The sequence below is a fragment of the Pinus tabuliformis genome, chromosome 4_1 (assembly GCF_031772625.1).
Source record: "Pinus tabuliformis cultivar Carrire ecotype Pingquan chromosome 4_1, CPIR1, whole genome shotgun sequence".
Lineage (NCBI taxonomy): Eukaryota > Viridiplantae > Streptophyta > Pinopsida > Pinales > Pinaceae > Pinus > Pinus tabuliformis.
The window spans coordinates 368,213,017-368,231,017 of record NC_142303.1 but is presented as its reverse complement, the minus strand read 5'-3'; the positions used below and the strand labels follow the sequence as shown (position 1 = coordinate 368,231,017).

Below are 18,001 nucleotides of genomic sequence, written 5' to 3'. Positions count from 1 at the left end.
CCAATTTCGAGCAAAAACACTTGTTGGATGCATAATTTGATTCCTCATCCAAGGAGTACCCATGTTTCATACTTTAGATGGACCTTGCTACATGAAAAATGAGAAATACATGAAAAATGTGATAGCAATCACGTTTTTTCATTTATTTCTCATTTTTCATGTGTCAGGGTCCATCAAAAGTATGAAACATGGGTACTCCTTGGATAAGGAATTAAATTTTACATCCAAAGAGTACTCATACTCAAAATTTGAGTAAAACCTTAGGGAGATAAGTTGAAAATACGAGTTGAAAAGGTAGTTTTATTATTTTATTATTTTATTATCTTTTTACTCCAAAAATGGTGAATCATCCCCCATGGTTGAAATCATCATCTTGAATCCTATTGGTTCTTATAAAGTTTATTTTGGTTGTACATTTTTGTTAGGAGGCCCATTTTAGACCTCAAAAATCTCCTAATGAAAATATCGACCATGAGTCACCCCTCAGCTAGGACTCAGCTCCTCAAGAAACAATTCGTAAACTAGACACTATTCACATACACTCGCCAATTCACCAACTCCAACATCCTTAGTCTCCAGCTATAAGATCATGTTCCCCTGACCTGCATGCAAGTGGCGCCACTTGAGTCCCTCGGCGGTGTCCACCTTCCATGGTGCCTTATAATCATCTAGAACAGTCTTAGGCTACAACTCCAAGAGCTCTACTTCTACCTAGGAGTCCAAGTGCCCTACCAACCAAACTAAATAACCCTAGTTAGTGTCAGAGCCAAATCCCAAAACTCACTGACTTTCTTCTAACAGAGTTCCCACTAGAACTCCATGGCCATCAAGCCATAACTAGAGCCACCAAACTCTTGGATCCACCAAGGCTCACCAACTAGGATGCATCCATTTCAGTGTGATTAACTGAATAACCATGCCTCTATCAGTTCTGGAGTCCAACCCTAAGACTCACTGACTAATCAATAGTCATAATTTCCCTCAAGAAAAAACTACACTTTTTTTATATGCTTGACTTTATGTCGCCATGTGGCATCTTCCAAAGTCACATGGGCCTTGGGTGTCCTTTTCCCCAAAACACATTAGAATTGTTTCCCTTTTCAATAGATTTGTGCCCCCCCTCACTCTTTATCATGGAGCTGGCTCCACAACCAGCTCATTTTGTTAATATTATAATATATGTAAAAAAGTCATAGTATCTACAATCTTGCCTCTCCGGCCACTTAGCCAAAACTCGCATATATTAATCTAGGCATGCTAGCCCCAAAACCTATAAACATAAACACATAGGCACACAAGCCCGTAAAATAACTTGGTTAACCAAACTTTTAGTCACATACATCTAGCTCACCAACCTAAATATGTTTGTACATACATTGACATCATCATAACTGGGGTATTATTTCTTTCTCCATAAATCCCAATATATGTAGACCTGTCATCTATTTACTTATATCCAATCCTCTAGAATAATTGTACAACCTCTTTATACAATCTTGGGCATGGATTGCAAAATATGAGCTCATATAAATGTGAAACACTTGATAAAAAATGTGACCATAAATATGCATATAGTTACACTTCCAAAATTCCTTACAATATGCATGAATAAGAGGGTCATCATGTTTCCAAGACCCACCCATGCCTATTAATGAATTAATGGTGCATACTACACCTAAGAGATAAGAAAACAAAAAAAATTGAAGGATTTGCAGATGGATCAAGTTTGGTGCTTTTGATATGTTCTCGTAGTGAAATGAATAAAATGAATGCTTCGTTGAAGATTGTCCCTTTGTCTGTGATGGAATGAATCAATGGTACCCAAGCTACCTTAAAATTTGTTTACCTTTTCCCATACAACCTACTAGCGAACTAAGCAACATACATGTAGCTATCTTTGAAAGTGATAATGGAAAATGCTCAAGTGTCTCCAACTTTAAATATGCCTCTACATCAATAAGTAAGAAGGATGTCATGCCTTTATTCTATTCATTATATATCTGCATCTTGTTTCCATTAACACGATAATTAGCCACCTAATCATCTTTTCACATGGAAACACCCCTAGTTAAATAACATTATTATGAATATAATACTTTCACAAGTTTCTTACTCCATCAAGTGCATATTGATGTCCTTCATTTGGATCAAATTGAATAATCATATTGATCTATATTTGATCATCAAGAATGTTTCCCCATAAGGATGAACATTATTAATTCTAGTTCATTATGATGTCTTTGAATATATTATACTTTTAAAATCCTTTGTCCACATGTCTAGTTATTTCTCTTTGGCCAATTTTTGGACCTCCTTGGCTTTCATTTCTTTCAATGTTTGTTTATTTTGTCTTGTTGTTAGGCACCATATAGATGCATCTGCATGTCACCCATTCAAAACAACACGACACTTTAGAACTTTTTAGTTAAAACAACAAATCAATCCAAGGAAAAAAATGATTCTAAAATATTTTATATTCAAGCTTGAATTAACCATATCAGTTAAAATAGGGCACACCCTATTGAAGAATGTAACTAGGTTCACTCTTTCATAATTTTATTTGAGTCACCATGAAATGTACTTATGAAAATGAATTTTATTACTATTATTATGACTTATTAAAGCATGGGTTTCATGATTGGTCATCATGTTTTAGGTCAAAATCCCCATTGAGGAATTCTAGGATCTATATTGAGACGTTAGATTCATTGTACATTTAATGAGACCCTTCTTGGGATTTTGAATCATGTAAAAATAATTAATATTGAGTCAAATAATTTATTTTTCACCTCCACACCAAGTCGGCCTTAAACCGGGTAATTCGACCTCACTAGAAGCCTATATATTGGAGTAGTTCGAATTCATTTGTGTTATCAGGAAAACTAGTGTCCATTCAGAGATACTAGTCCCACTAAGATGGGTAGCTATGTTAGAAACAAACAAACTAAAGTTACTTGTGTTTTCCTTTATGAGAGATAGATGAGAGAGAAGCAAAGAGTACCAACCTCAGTCTTTCGCTAGTCTCCTTGCTTGTTTCCTCTCTCCTTTGATAGAGTTTTCGCCACTCCTTTCTCACTTGTCCTGCTTCAAAGAACACCTGTAGAGTCAAAGCAGTAAAATACCATCAAAGAATAGAGATCTATATCCATAAACAATGTAGGATTAGATGTACATTAACCATACAAATGCATATACAAATACAAGATTCAGAGATACACAAGTATATGGAGGAAAACCCAAATAGATTTATTGATAGAAGTAGTAGAAGAGAGGAATACAACCAAGCTGTCTGATCCAGCATCATCCTCCCAGCATGAAAGCCCTCTTCACCTCATAAAAAATCAAGATCACCCAACAATGCAATGTCTCAAAGAGAAACCAACAACACTTCCTTATGAATTACAAAATTCTAGCCTTTGGATCTCTAGGATGAGGGATCCATATATAGATGTTCGCAGGAGAGTGACTCAGCTTTTGGGATTTTGATTGGTGTCATTTCACTGATAGTTCTCGGTTCCACTTTGAGATTTCATTGATCTCTTACTCATCCCTAGGCAAATTCAGAGAGGCAAGTGTCAAATGAGTAGTTTCTAGAAGATTCTTTGAGTTTCCACCTAGCAAACTACTTCTTCCATTTGTCTGCTCTCGCTCATCACACCCTATAGAAGGAATTTTCAGTATGCATCGCACTCCACGTGTGTAACAGGTGAGATGCATTGCACCCTCAGCATGGAGCAATCTGTATGGTCCAGTTTTGACCAGTTCTGAGCAGTTTTTCACGGAGAACTTCTGGGAAATGATGTAATCAGCTGACCTTATTCTTTTAGGGTATGAAACAACACTTTTAGGGGTTTATAAGCCCTTGATTTATGGACATATGTGATTGGGTTGTAGTGCCCAAATATGTCTATAACAATTTGGAGCACACACACTCTCTCAGTCAAGTTTGATATCCCAAAAGAAAGAGGTGGAAAAAGTGCGAAGTTGAAAAAGGAAGCTAAAAGGGGTGTGAAGTTGGAAAAGAAGGAAGAAAATGTCAAGATCAAAATTTTGGGCTATTTATCTCTCTCTCGCGTGGATTCCTCTAGGAGATCCAAGTCTCTCTTGTTAATTTGAAGTTGCCGCTATTATTGCTACCAGTTGCTAGGTCAAAATTGTTGCTGCAAGTTGTTTCTGCTAGGTCAAATTTGTTGTTGAAGGGTTATCATCTGCAAGAAAGAATAAATGGCTGACTTGGTGTGGAGGAAGTTCGTGTCTAGAGTCTTGGAGTATCTCAAGGAGTTTATTAAGGAAGAGTTGTTGAATAGGTTTTCCCCTAGATAAGGGTTTTTCCTTGGTTGTCTACCTATATCTAGTGTCTATGATCTTTGTGCTATTGTTTAGATAGTTACTTTATGAAATAAAGATAAAAGAGGAACATAAGAAAAACATAAAGTCACAACTAATTATCTATATAAAAGAAAATATTTATGTCTTTCTGATTTTCTAACATGGTTTCAAAGCTAAGGTGAAGATAAAAAGGCAGTTTCAGGATCTACTGAAAGGAGTCTAAGAAACCTCATAAAGTTGAGCAAGGATAATATAAGGAGATATTATAAGGAAAGAAGCTTACTACCTTCAAGGAAAATGTATAACACAATAAAGGGAGAGAACAAATTAGAAGGAGCATCAAATTATTGGTCATGGAAGAAAATAATTGATCTCATTCTTGAAAAGAACAAATCTCATATTTGGTCAAAGGAAAAGTGAAGAAACCTACTGAAGGATCTAGTGATGCAGATAAATTGAAGTTTAGAGAGTCAAAAATATTAGCTATGACACTAATTGTAGAAGGTATAAAGGAAAATATTGTCCCATACATTTCCAACATAGAATCTGCACAAGAAATGTATGAAACCTTATCAAAATTGTTCATTATCAAGCACATTGGTCAAGTAGCAAGTCTTAAGAAATGAACTAAGGACTAAAAAAATGAAACAAGATGACACTATGGCTTCCTTCTTTGTAAGGATAGCTAGAATTAGAGATGACCTTCAAGCCATTAATGAGATTGTACGAGAAAAAGAGCTAGTGATTACTGCATTATTGGGATTTCCATCTACTTGGAGTGCTTTTGCTTCAGGAATCAATAACTGGAAAGAAAATCCTTCATTCAAAGAATTATGAAATTCATGCAGCCAAGAAGAGATGAAAATCTCATTAGTAACCAAAAATTAAGAAGAGAAAGTTTCAAATGCCTACTCCACTCATCACAAGAAATGAAACTTCAAGAATTCAAAAGGGCAAAGAAGGAAGGTAGACGTGTCCAAAATAAAATGCTACCAATGTCATAAAATGGGTCACTATAAAAGTGACTATCGTGACAAACCAAATAATAATAAAATAAATAAGGACCAAGCTAATGTTGTTGAAGAAGGATCTCCAAAGAAGAATAAAGTCGAAGAATAATATATAATGGACTTACACTACTAATTCCTTTGCTCTAAGCTTTAGTTGTTTCATGTTTTATTTCTAATATTTGTAGGTTTAACATATTTTGGAAAGAACATTTTTTAATTGTTTTTTTACAAGGTTATAGGTACCCTCGAGTTTGGAGGGAGCGCTCACCAACTTCCAAAGATAAGTATCTTACTCCTTGTATTATATTTTCATTTTTTGTTTCCCTTACTTATCTAAGTTTGTTTGTATTAAATATTAATCACATTTCTATTCATATTTTCCCTGTTTAGGAAAGGCTTGTTGAATACTCAAGGATTATGGAAGAAGGCCTCATAAGACAAAGCATTGGAATTATAAGTTTTGTTAAGAAATAAAAGGTATGCCTTAGACTATAAGCTTTTCTCTCTTCATGATAAAGGTATATTCATTCTTGATAAACTATTCTACATTACTAACATTATTGTGTCTAGCTTCCTTGAATCATAAAGATTCTTGATTAGGTGATTCATCATTAGATAAATCCACCCTCGTCATATCTTTGATTATTCTTGTGAAACCCTAAAAAGGTTCTTTGTAAAACCATAACTTAAGGGTATGACGATGATAATGTGTGAAACCCTAGCCTACTTAGGGTTATTGATGAAGTCTAAAGAAAATGTTTAATGCTTTGATGATGTCATGTTTCAGGTTTTGGTATGGTTATGAAAACCCTAACTTGTTAGGGTTTAATAGTGATGTATGAAATCCCAAACCTTTGAAGTATTGATAAATTAAGGTTTTTTGTTGAAATGATAGATCTTTAAGGTTTGGTAGGGTTTATGAGAAAGACCCTTATGTTAGATAATGTCCTAGGAATGAAACCCTAGGCATATGGTTGTCCATCTAATCAAATATGTTAGATGTCTGAATGTGTTTATGTCATTGAGTTTGACTAACATATGTTGTTATGATATGCTTGTGCATGACGATGGAATCCTAGATATATGTGTTGACCAAAGTGTTGATGGTCATAAGTCCTAGTGTTGGAACTAAGCCCTAGTCGAAGTTTAATAATCTAGGATCATAGTGTTTATGAGTTCTAGGGTTTGTTAACTAAACCTTAGTAGAATTTCAATCCTCTACAGTGTGATAATCTAATATCTATGAAAGATTGTTAAAATATGAAACTGAGCAATGATTGGTTTTGATTTTTGAAGCTTAATGACTCATGTATGAAATCTAGGATCTTGCACTAAATCCTAGCAGAAATCTAACATATGAATTCAAATAGTTGTTAGATCAATTGTTGAATTATACTTGTTTGAATTGTTTCTGGGGTTTTCTATATAATATTTTTTCATATCATTGAAAAAGATATTGTGGCCCTAGATATAATGAGATTGATATATTGTCTAAGTTACTGATGTGATTTAGGGTTTGTAACAAAACATGGGTAAGAATTTGAAGTATGTGTCTAGTGCTAATTATGAACCTGACTAAGGTACCTAGTGTCTAAAGTCTAATTCTTCCATTATTATATGATTTTGATATGGTTAACTTCATGCTTCTATGGATTTGGTTGTACTTTCTCTCTAAGTTGTGCAGGTACATAATCTTCAAGACAATGAAGATGTTTGTAAGTGAAGTTGATAAGCATGACGAAGAAAGTTAGATGAATGATGAGGGTCATGATGACTTTGATAAGAAGGTTGGAAGCCATGAAAGATTCTATGATGTTATAGACAGAAGTTGATCACCCGAAGTTAAGAGGAAGCTTGGATAGAAGAAATCTTCCCAAGTTGAGGGGGAGGGCATATTATGGTCATACTTTGGAAGAAGAAATTAGAGAATTCACTTTGAGGTATTGTTGAAAGAAGGCAAGCAGGATCTAGTTGTAGAATATGTTTTTGCATGTGAAGTAGGAAAGAAGTTTTTGTAGATGAGGAAGCTTCTGACAGATTTGTTCGAGAAGCCACTGGGTCCTAAGGCGATAAACTGTGATAAGCAAAGTTGCATCAACATGTATGAAGATCCTGTGTTTTATGCTAGGATGAAGCATATCAAAAATAAGTCCCACTACATTAGGAACTTGGTGCAAGATGGGATCGTGAAGCTATAGTATGTCTCGACCGATGATCAGGTAGCTGATATACTAAAAATGTCTCTTCCTAATAAGAAATTTGAATATCTTAGAAACATGCTTGGGTTAGTGGATATTGTTGATCTTGTTGATCATGATAAAAGTTTGGAAGAGATTTGTTGAGGCTTTGTGTGTGAGAGACATTGCCTAGGAGGACATCATGTCGATATTATGTGTTGATGTCTAGATCCCAAAGTAGGGAGGGTGGCATTAGTCATAGAGCTTTGACCTCAGATACGTACTTGGATCCCTGGGTTGATGGTTAGCAAGTAAGCCTAATGGTACCTAGAGAGGCTTAAAGCTTTAGTCCATCTTAATCCCATTGGGATAAATTTCCCTGGTTAGGAATCTAGTCTATGGCATCATGAGTGCCTAAACTATTGGAGGACCTTGGATAGATTGCCCTGGTTAGAAATCTAGTCCATGGCATTATGGTGCCTAAACTATTCATAGTTAATAAGTTTTGAGATCTTCCTTCTACATTTTATTATGAATACCTCCCTATTTAAGAGGGAGTGTTGAACAATGTAATTAGGTTTGATCTCTATAATTGTATTTGATTCACAATGAAATGTACTTATGAAAAATAATTTTATTATTATTATTATGACTTATTAAGGCATGGGTTTCATGCTTGGGTCATCATGTCTTAGGTCAAAGTCACCATTGAGGACTTCTAGGATTTATACTGAGTCATTGAATTCATTGCACATTTATTGAGACCCTTCTTGGGATTTTGAATCATGTAAAAAGAATTAAGATTGAGGAAAATAAGCTATTTGTCACCTCCACACCAAGTCAGCCTCAAACTAGGCAATTAGACCTCACGAGAATCCTATATATGGGAGAAGTTAAAATTCATTTGGAGCACACACACTCTCACTCAAGTTACATATCCTAGAAGAAAGAGCTAAAAAAGTGCAAAGTTGAAAAAAGGAGGCTAAACAAGGTGCAAAGTTGGAAAATGAGGAAGAAAAGGTTAGGATTGAAATTTTGGGCTATCTATCTCTCTCTCGTGTGGATTCCTCTAGGAGATTACAGTCTCTCTTGTCAAGTGAAAGTTGTTGTTGCTAGTTGCTGGGACGAAATTGCTACTGTAGGTTGTTGCTGCTAGGTTGAATGTTGTTGCTGCTAGGTCGAAGTTGTTGCTGAAGAGTTATCATATGCAAGAAGTAAGAAAGGGCTAACTTGGTGTGGAGGAAGTCTATGTTTAGAGTCTTGGATTATCTGAGGGAAGTTATTAAGGAAGAGTTGTTGACTGGGTTTTCCCCTAGATAGGGGTTTTTCCCTGGCTGTCCACCTATATCTAGTGCTTACGATCTTTGTGCTATTTTTTAGATAGTTGCTTGATGAACTAAAGATAAAATAGGAACATAAGAAAAACATAAAGTCACAAGTAATTCTTTATATAAAAGAAATTCTTTCTGCCTTTTTGATTTTCTAACACACCATAATTTTATGAACACCTTGTTTCAAAATTTTGATGGGATAATAACTTCTTTTGTGATTGAATACTTGTTTGAAAAGATATTATTATAAAAGTATTGTAGAGTCGACTAACATATGTAAGAACCAATTATATATTCAAGTTGAATAACAACAATTAAATGCTAAATGAATTCACATTTAAGTGGGGGCAAGGAGAAACTCCACATGAATTTTGGAATTCTATAACTTCTTCATTTGGAAGTGAAATGGAAGGTTTTTTTAAGTAACCCCTTACATGCCAACATTATAGGATTATGAAATTTGATCAAGGTGATGATGGTCAAAGTAGAAAAACAAAATTTTAAAGATATAACTAAGTAACCACTCAATTCAAAACAACTTTTGATAACTAATTCAATAGAAATTTCATCATTTGAATAAATGAAGCACTACAATCATGCAATAAATACCATTTAGGTACTAGGGCAAGTTCCAAATCCAACAACCTTCCTAACTACAAACCTGCATCCCCCAACTCGCACAACCCAAAATAGTGCACCCCTTCAATAGAGATGCATTCCATTAAGCTGTACAACAAGTCATAGGATTCAACTACAAATCAATTGGGAAGTCTCAAAGAACTACATCTCTAATGGTTCTAATTTTCATCAGGAATCTTCTAAGCATCGTTGGAGCCTCATACTAGACAATTTGATCCACTAATTCCACCTTTAGCTCCATCCTTACCCAAGGCAAGAAAGGGGAATTGGTAATAACATTTCACCAAGGAAACCGCAATAGTTTACCAAGTCACAAGGATTCAATATTTAATCAGACACTTACCCTCAAGTCTTTGGCATAAACTCACCACACCCATAGTGAACCAACAATGCAAACTCGCAACACTCATCAATAGGCACAGTTCAATGAGAGAGGGGAAATGATGGCTAGAATGATGGGAAATGACTTTAGTATGCATGATTTATTTCCACCAAATGTTTCATGGGGAACTCACCACCTACCACTTGGGGACCTAGGCTTATGTTATGTATCCATAACCTTGGTTTAGATGCATAAGTCACTTTTGGAGCATCATGGTATTTATTTAACTTACAAACCATGTCTTGGTTCCACCCCTTTACCTTTCTTCTTGTGAAATCCTAGCGCCCCATCTTTTGTCTTCCACTTACTCTATAGTAGTGATGTATTTTATTAACCATAGGTATGATTTTCATATTATATCATTAGGCTTACTACCCTTAAAACCTGTAAACATAGGCACACAATCCCCAAAATAAGTGTATTTGCATGAGCATGCAAGATCAACACAATTTGGCTCACAAGCCTAATAGAAATATCTACAATCCAATATAAGGGTAATATGGGGTATTACATTGTTTGTTCATATTTTCAACTAATATTTCAAAAAAGTGGTTAAAAAATGAGCAAAGTAGGGCATTAGAGTTTCAATGTTCTTTTGCAAATAGTTAACGAAGCATTCTCTAGAGATGAACTTCGTGTGCAAGTGTTGGTTCGTTTACAGGAATTAGAACTTTAATCTTTTTATTGCATTGATAGAGCTTCATGTTGTAAAAAAAAATGAAACATTAATATAAATAATGGAGTATGCAATTTATGGTTGTAATAGATAATCATGCATAGCATGGCCACTAGAAACATGTGAGCATTAATAATTTTAATGCACTCATAAAGCTTCATCTTGTAATAAATTTGAAACGTTAATATGAATAATGTAGTATGTAATTTATGGTTGTAACAGATAATTATGAATAGCATCACGCAAGAAATGTGTGGGCATTTCAAAAACATTTTTGGTTGGTGTGAAGATTTAATGAGAAAAAACATTTTAAATTCATGGAAAACTAGAAAAATGATTTTACATAATAGTGCAAACCCTTACATTTAGATTTAATACATAAACCCATGTAGGCATTCACATCAACAATATGAAAGCATAGTTAATGAATCTCAAAAAACACAACATTTTTAAGTGGAGAAACCCTCTAGGAGAATAAAACCCAACACTGACATTCTTGACCCTCTAGGAGAATAAAACCCAACACTGACATTCTTGACCGTCTAGGAGAATAAAGCCGAATAATGGCATTCTTGCATAATAAAACCTCATAGATATAATTTTTTGTTATCAATAAATACTTATCATTACTATTGAAATAAGAGCATTAGACATAGCTTGAATTTGATTAACTTGGATTAATAATGGTATAATTTTGTCATTAAAGAATAATTATAATCACTATTGACACAAGAATATTACCCTTATACCCTTAAAGTGAATTTGATTAGTTTGGATTCAGTCCAACTAAACAAAACACCTTTTTTAATAACTACCTTAGAAAATAAAGTGAGGAGATTGACAATAATAGCATACATTCTCGTCTTATTTTTACTTAAATTACTTGAAATTCAACATGGTAAAGAGAGCCATATACTTATTTTTCAAAATTCTCTATATTATTTTGCTCACTATTTTCCCTCTCATTTCAACTCCATTCATTTAATGGACGTGTTTCACTTGAAACCCTAGTGTGCTTCCCCTTTATCAATGTTTTGAATGGCTTTTGCACATATAGTTATTAGACCAAGTGGCTACATAGATAATATTATCACTTTATGTATAAGTTTAACATGTTGGTGCATTCTCTTTTTATTTAAGGGACATGTTTCACTCACAAACCTTATAATGTGCTTCCCCTTCTTTATCAATATTTCAAATGGCTATTGGAAATAAAGTAGTTGCTGAGCTCAATGACTAAATAGATCATATTACTACTCTTAATATATGTTTATGTTTAATGTGTTGGTACTTTCCCTTCATCAACTAAATATGAATTAAGCTACCTAAATTGTTACCAAAAATGACATAAATAATCTAAACTCTAAAAAAACATGTAGCATAACAGTGGAGAACGTTGGACAGCAATTGATTGACTGAACTTCACTCTTGGGAGGAGATACTAGTGCTCATGAGATTCAATTGGAAAAAGAAAAAGCCTAACATAGGGTATGTGATGTGCCATGACATTCAATTGGCAAAAGCAAAAGCCTAACATAGGTTATGTGATGTGCCTTATGTTATGTTGGGGTTGGGGTATGTGATGTGCGTTATGAGTATCAACATGACCATCATGACATGCACATGTCAATAATCTAAAGAGCCAAGAACCCTGAAAAAAACAAAAACAAAAACCTTTCATCTCAATAAAATTCTCAATTCTCATGTTTCTCCTCCATTAGAACTTTGACAATTAGCTAGTTCTTGAGAAACTACTCATTTATTTTCCATTCTCCATCAAAAGGTATACATCACTTACACTCCAACAGTGTTCGTAATGGGATTCGGGCAATATTTAAATTATATGTAAAATCTTTTGAGGAGATCTTTGAGTACATTTTGTCCCCACGATTCAAAAAATTCATTTTATATAAAAGATGTCAATAGTGTCCGAAACTATGATGGTAAGAGAATGTAAAATCCAGGTAATTCTGAAAGTTTAATTTATTTGTATCCATAAATGGTAAGAAAATCTTAAAAACCCAGGTGCTCTCAATATCGAATGATTTATCATCTTGGTACCTCGGTGTCCTACAGCCTCGATGGAGAAGATGTCCACATCATTAAACTTGAACTATTGATAAATTAGCGACGATCAATCTTGACATGCATATATTACAGGAAGTCTGAATAAACGAGTAATGAGCAGCAGTCTCAAGTTACTCACATTGTTGCACCCTCTAGAGTTTAAAAAGTTTAAGAAGCCCACGTAGAGATATACCGATTCAGTTTTAAATCGTGCTCATATTGATAATGGAATATAAATATTTGTGAGATCTGCAAAGTTCATAATCCAGGAAATTGAAAAGAAAAACTGAAAGAAAGATAGCACAAAATTATAAAACAACCAGAAATCTCAAATGTCTGCTCAAGATTGAAGATTACCAACCGAAAAATATACAGAATCTTGCTCATTCAATAATTGTGATTAGCATCTTTGAAAAGATGTTTAAAAGTTAAAACCAGTATAATGCTGTTCCAAATAAATTCAGATGTTTTATCTATTTGTTTGGAATCCTGCTCCAAACTTTCCTATCTTAGTTCATAATGAGAATAAATGCTGCATCAAAAACTATATCTGCAATTCTAAACATAGAACTTAGAAAGACCAGAAGGCCAACAGAATTGACTGGTGGGCAATTTAAAACAATAATATTAATATTTTGAAACTCTGTTTGTCCATGGCTGATCAGCACGAACGTCATGAATGTTCTGAGAAATTTTCAACAATGTTCTGGATTTATAACCATGAATCTGTTCTGGATATATGATATCCAACTGAATTGAGTAGATCTCTACCTTCACTTGAGCTCCTACAATATCACATTCAATTCCAAAAACACTTTTCTTGACAACACACTTACCCGAAAAACCAGCAAAGCTATTGCAAAAGTTGCGCTACAAAATACCGAATTTTATCCTGCTCCTAACTGACATTGCAGCTGCACAATCAAAACACAGAAAATGTTAGCATTTAAGCTACCAGAAAACAAACAATGTAATAATGCTCAAATAGTTTGTGGAAACTAGGGAATTATGTAGGGTGGGCTTTCTGTAAAGGAATGCATCAGACCTTTGTATCACTGTATCAATTAATGTCTCCTCGGAGTCGAATGATTTTGGTGTTGCGGAAGACTCTGAATTGATGGATGGTTCGGACATATATGACATGTTGTCTCCAAATTCAAAGCAACCCCAATCATGCGAGTCAATAAGTTCGTCCGGCCAGAGGGTATCTGAGGGCAGTGCAGGCAGCATATAATCAAAACCACTGTATCCAAATCCTTCACAGATTTTGGCTTGAAAATCTGGAAGCTCTTTGGTGGAGAGAAATTTAAACCACCAAGCCGAGTTCACGAGATTGATGGTATCATTCCACTCCATCTCGTATTGATCTCCAATGGATTTGATTTCAGCCAACTCTTCATCGTCCATCGCTACATGCCAAGATTTATACTCCTGATCAGTTGATAATTCGATGATACTTTGGATGGGTGGTGAGCAGGACTCTGAAGAACCTGTGGTAATATGACACGAGGATGAAGACCTAATTGATTCGGCCATTAGGAGATCATGATCAGAATAGGAATCAGCCGATGGGTGTGGGGAGAATTGGGATAAAGTCGGTGAAAAATCCGTGGGTGGCAAAGGAAGCAAACAACTATTTGACCATGAAGTTGGAGGACAGGAGAGCAGAATTTTACTGTCAGGGTACAGTTGTTCGTGCTGCATGGACAATCCAACGCTGATAGAGCTTTGATCCTGTTGTATTTCAGAAAAAATGAAGGAATTTCCATGTGGATGGGTTGCTTGGACATGGGTTTCCAAATTACTAGGCTCTTGTATCTCCCTACTTTTGCCTTGTTCTAATGTATGGAAAGAGCTGAGTGGTGTGACATCGTTGCTTCTAAGGGGTCTAGAGCAAACAGGACAATCATTGGTAGGGTAAGTGAAGTTTAGCCATTCCTCTAGGCATACCCAACACAGAAGATGACTACAAGCAGTTATGGTTTTGGCCTCATTTGCTCTGCTAGTGCCTGGCTTTATGATACAGGCATGGCATCTGTTGTTTGCTTGGCAGAATTTAACGTTGTTCCTCCTGGGCTCCATTTTGTCAGCTTCTTTGGAGGGGCAGCTGGTAGCTGCATTGGGTTTTGTAGTTGCATTTGAACCCATGGCAGCTCTGTGAAATTTTAGGGCCATAACTATTTCTCTCCTCGCTTCTGCCATGTCTAGCAAACGTTCCTGGTAAGGTCTGCTAGTGTGAAGCCTCCTCCTTACCTGCTTCTTTGTCCGTGGTTGCCTCTCTCTATCATCACCAATTCCACCTTTCTTGCAAGCTTTCTTTCCCTCATTTATGGCAGTCTCACTTATATTGGATTCCTTCAAGCCATTCAAGCTTTCCGAATCTAACTGAAATTGCCCATTTGGGTTCTCTGCATGAGGAGCAGTTATTCCTTTCTCATGGAGTAAAACAGAGTTAGGCGTTTCACCATTCATCTCGTGGTCAAGATCATTCTTTTTGGCAGATGTATGGTTTCTCGTAGAGGTGAGCTGCTTCACCAAGCTTCGAATATATGCACCAGATATATGGGGTTCTTCTTTTATCAGCCGATCTGCCCCTCTTTTGCTACCAACTGCCTTCGGCTTGGAACGATTCCTCATCCTCCTCGTTGAACTGAATTTGGAACAAAATGCCGATTCACCAATATCAGATGGAAAATTCTGCAAATATATCTTACAAAACCATAGACAGTCTAGTATGATGGAGTAGATAAATCTATAAACGCTAAAACCGCCCTATGCCATTTTCAATACTTGCAAGAACCAGTATCATCCATAATTGACAATGGCAAATGTGTAGATGAAATCATGTAACTATCCCATTCCATAACCATTAACCTTATATATGTTCTAGAGGCTAAATTATTAATCTGGCTGTGAATGTCCATCACCAAGATAAGAACTGCAGTGATTCAGATCTCATCAACGTCAATTTATCAACAAAACAAACAACAAACAGCAGTGACAAAAGTGCAGAGGGCTCCCTACGTCATGACCTGACAGGAGAATCTCCTTAGCTGTAGGATTCACTAAATTTGGTAAATCCTAAAAGATCAAACTTCACCAGCGTACACTACCAAAAATGCAAATTTGTGGGTACAATGTCTTCTGTTCCGATGACAGAAATGCTCCACGCTTCTCCCTCTAGTCCTGTATACGGTTACTGCTATGCAAGGCAGAGAACGTGGTACCATGGCCTGTGTTTAAATTATTTGCAGCTTAGTTTAAAACCCAATTAAACAACCTTGGTATCTTTATTTAGATTGCAGATTTTTGAAATATTTCGCAATGGGACAGAGAGCAGCTGGATCAAACAATTCACCTCGCTGCTATCCCTGAAATATAAAATATTCCTGAAATCTACCATTAAAATAAATTCAAAACCTAAACGGTGTAACCCTAGTTCTACTTCTGCATATGTTTTTCCATAATTCATAAATTCAAATCATAAATGCTTGTATATTTTAAAAAAACTATTTGGAGCGGAATTTATGAAATTTAAATTTTGAAATCAAAAGTAAAACCCAATTCATTCATTTTTAGTATCGCCTGTCTAGTGAGGCCAAGTTGGCCGGACAGCCCAAAGTGGCCAGAATCCGGGCGGAAAGTATTTACTACGTGAGTCAAATAATGAATTTGGTGGGGTAGGAGGAGGCAGGGCTCTACGGAGCTTTGGAATAAACGCCCCCCAGCAGAATTCATATTGATCGTACCTGCCTGCTTGTCTGATGGCCCAATCTGCTCTTGCCGCGGCTGGTGGCTTTAAAGTGAGAAAAATAAATTGGATTGAATGACAATGATTTCCCGAATCCCGAGGAGAGTCTGAAACTCTGTCACCGGCCAACCTCATTTCCTTTCTCCCCTATCTCTCTCACGCGGTGTCTGGCCATTTGTCATCTTTATCTTTCCCACCCTCTGCCGTATCATCAGACTTTTTTGTGAAGGTGGGATTGTTTATTGGTCCTTCACAAGGCGGTCGCTGGTGCCATATCCAGGCCGCCTTGTGTGCATATCATGCAGCAATATCAAACGAATGAATAAATTTTGAAATCCACCCCGACCGCACACGAAACCAACGGGCGACCAGATAAATCGATCCGACTGATTTTGCCTACACTCGTTGTACTCATAAATCATTATGGGATAACGAGAGGATTGCTATGAAGATTTTTAAAATAAGAATAAAAATCTAAGTCAACTTCTGATAAGGCTACTGAGAACCATACATAAATGAGTATAATCTGTGTCTCCATTTTATCCTAGGTGCTTTGAACCCATTTTGGGCATATTAAAATGTTACAAAGTCGAAAAAAATAGCAGGCTGACATTCCTCTACAGATGTGATTTTACCAAAACTATTAGAGCCAATAGCTGATTTGGTTCATTGATTTGTCCGTTCTTTTCAGACAGATGATATGGAAATTTGAATGTTTGGGCACATTGCTAGTTTTATGTTTTTAATAACATTGAAAGTGCATGGTAATTATCCATTCGTACATGTAAAAGTAATGGAACTGTAGAGTCCTCTACCTTCTGTCACAACAATGGCATTACTAATTATATTTTCAAAACTAGTGGAATGATATCCAATGGATGTTTACGCACATTGCTAGTTTTATGCTTTCAATAACATTGAAAGTGCATGGAAACTATCCATTCATACATGTAAAAGTAATGGAACTATAGAGTCCTTTACCTTCTGTCACAACAATGGCATTACTACTTATATTTTCAAAAGTATTGGAATGATATGAAAATTTGGATGGTTAGGCACATTTCTAGTTTTATGTTTTCAAAAACATTGAAAGTGCATGGAAACTATCCATTCATAGATATAAAAGTAATGGAACTATAGAGTCCTTTACCTTATGTCACAACAATGGCATTACTAATTATATTTTCAAAACTAGTGGAATCATTATGTCTTCCACCTTTCTGTCTCAAAAGTGGCATCACTAATAATTACCATGTTTTTCTTATAGCATTTAAATTATAGATTTTACATGCAGTAATGAAATTGTGTCGTTGAATGGATACACAACTCCACCTTACATTTGTCATTTTTCAGATCCCTTAAAATAGCTTAAATCAGGCTCCTATAAAATTATATGTTATTCTGTACATGAAAAATGTTAGGTGTAGGCGGAGTTTAGTTTTATATGCGTGTGTTTTCTTTTAAATTAGTTCAACAGAGAGTATGTATAAATAATTTATAATAAAAAATTATATATATATATATATATATAATTTTTCCATAATAGTTATAAATTTTAATATCAAAATTTATATAAATTTTAATATTGAAAATAATTTTTTGTTAAGTATGTTTCAATAATGTATAGTCATATTATTAT

The 18,001-nt window shown here is 35.3% G+C and overlaps 1 protein-coding gene across 1 annotated transcript; it reads right to left on the bottom strand.

The window, feature by feature from the left end:
• Positions 1–12,991: 12,991 nt before the first annotated feature.
• LOC149175842 (uncharacterized) lies at positions 12,992–16,774 on the bottom strand. Its single transcript, XM_089419753.1, has 3 exons — positions 16,361–16,774; positions 13,657–15,261; positions 12,992–13,525 (listed from the first exon to the last, which is right to left on the bottom strand). Exons 1-3 carry the CDS (start codon positions 16,495–16,497, stop codon positions 13,510–13,512), a joined length of 1,758 nt encoding a protein of 585 aa, XP_089275879.1. The 5' UTR covers positions 16,498–16,774; the 3' UTR covers positions 12,992–13,509.
• Positions 16,775–18,001: the final 1,227 nt, after the last annotated feature.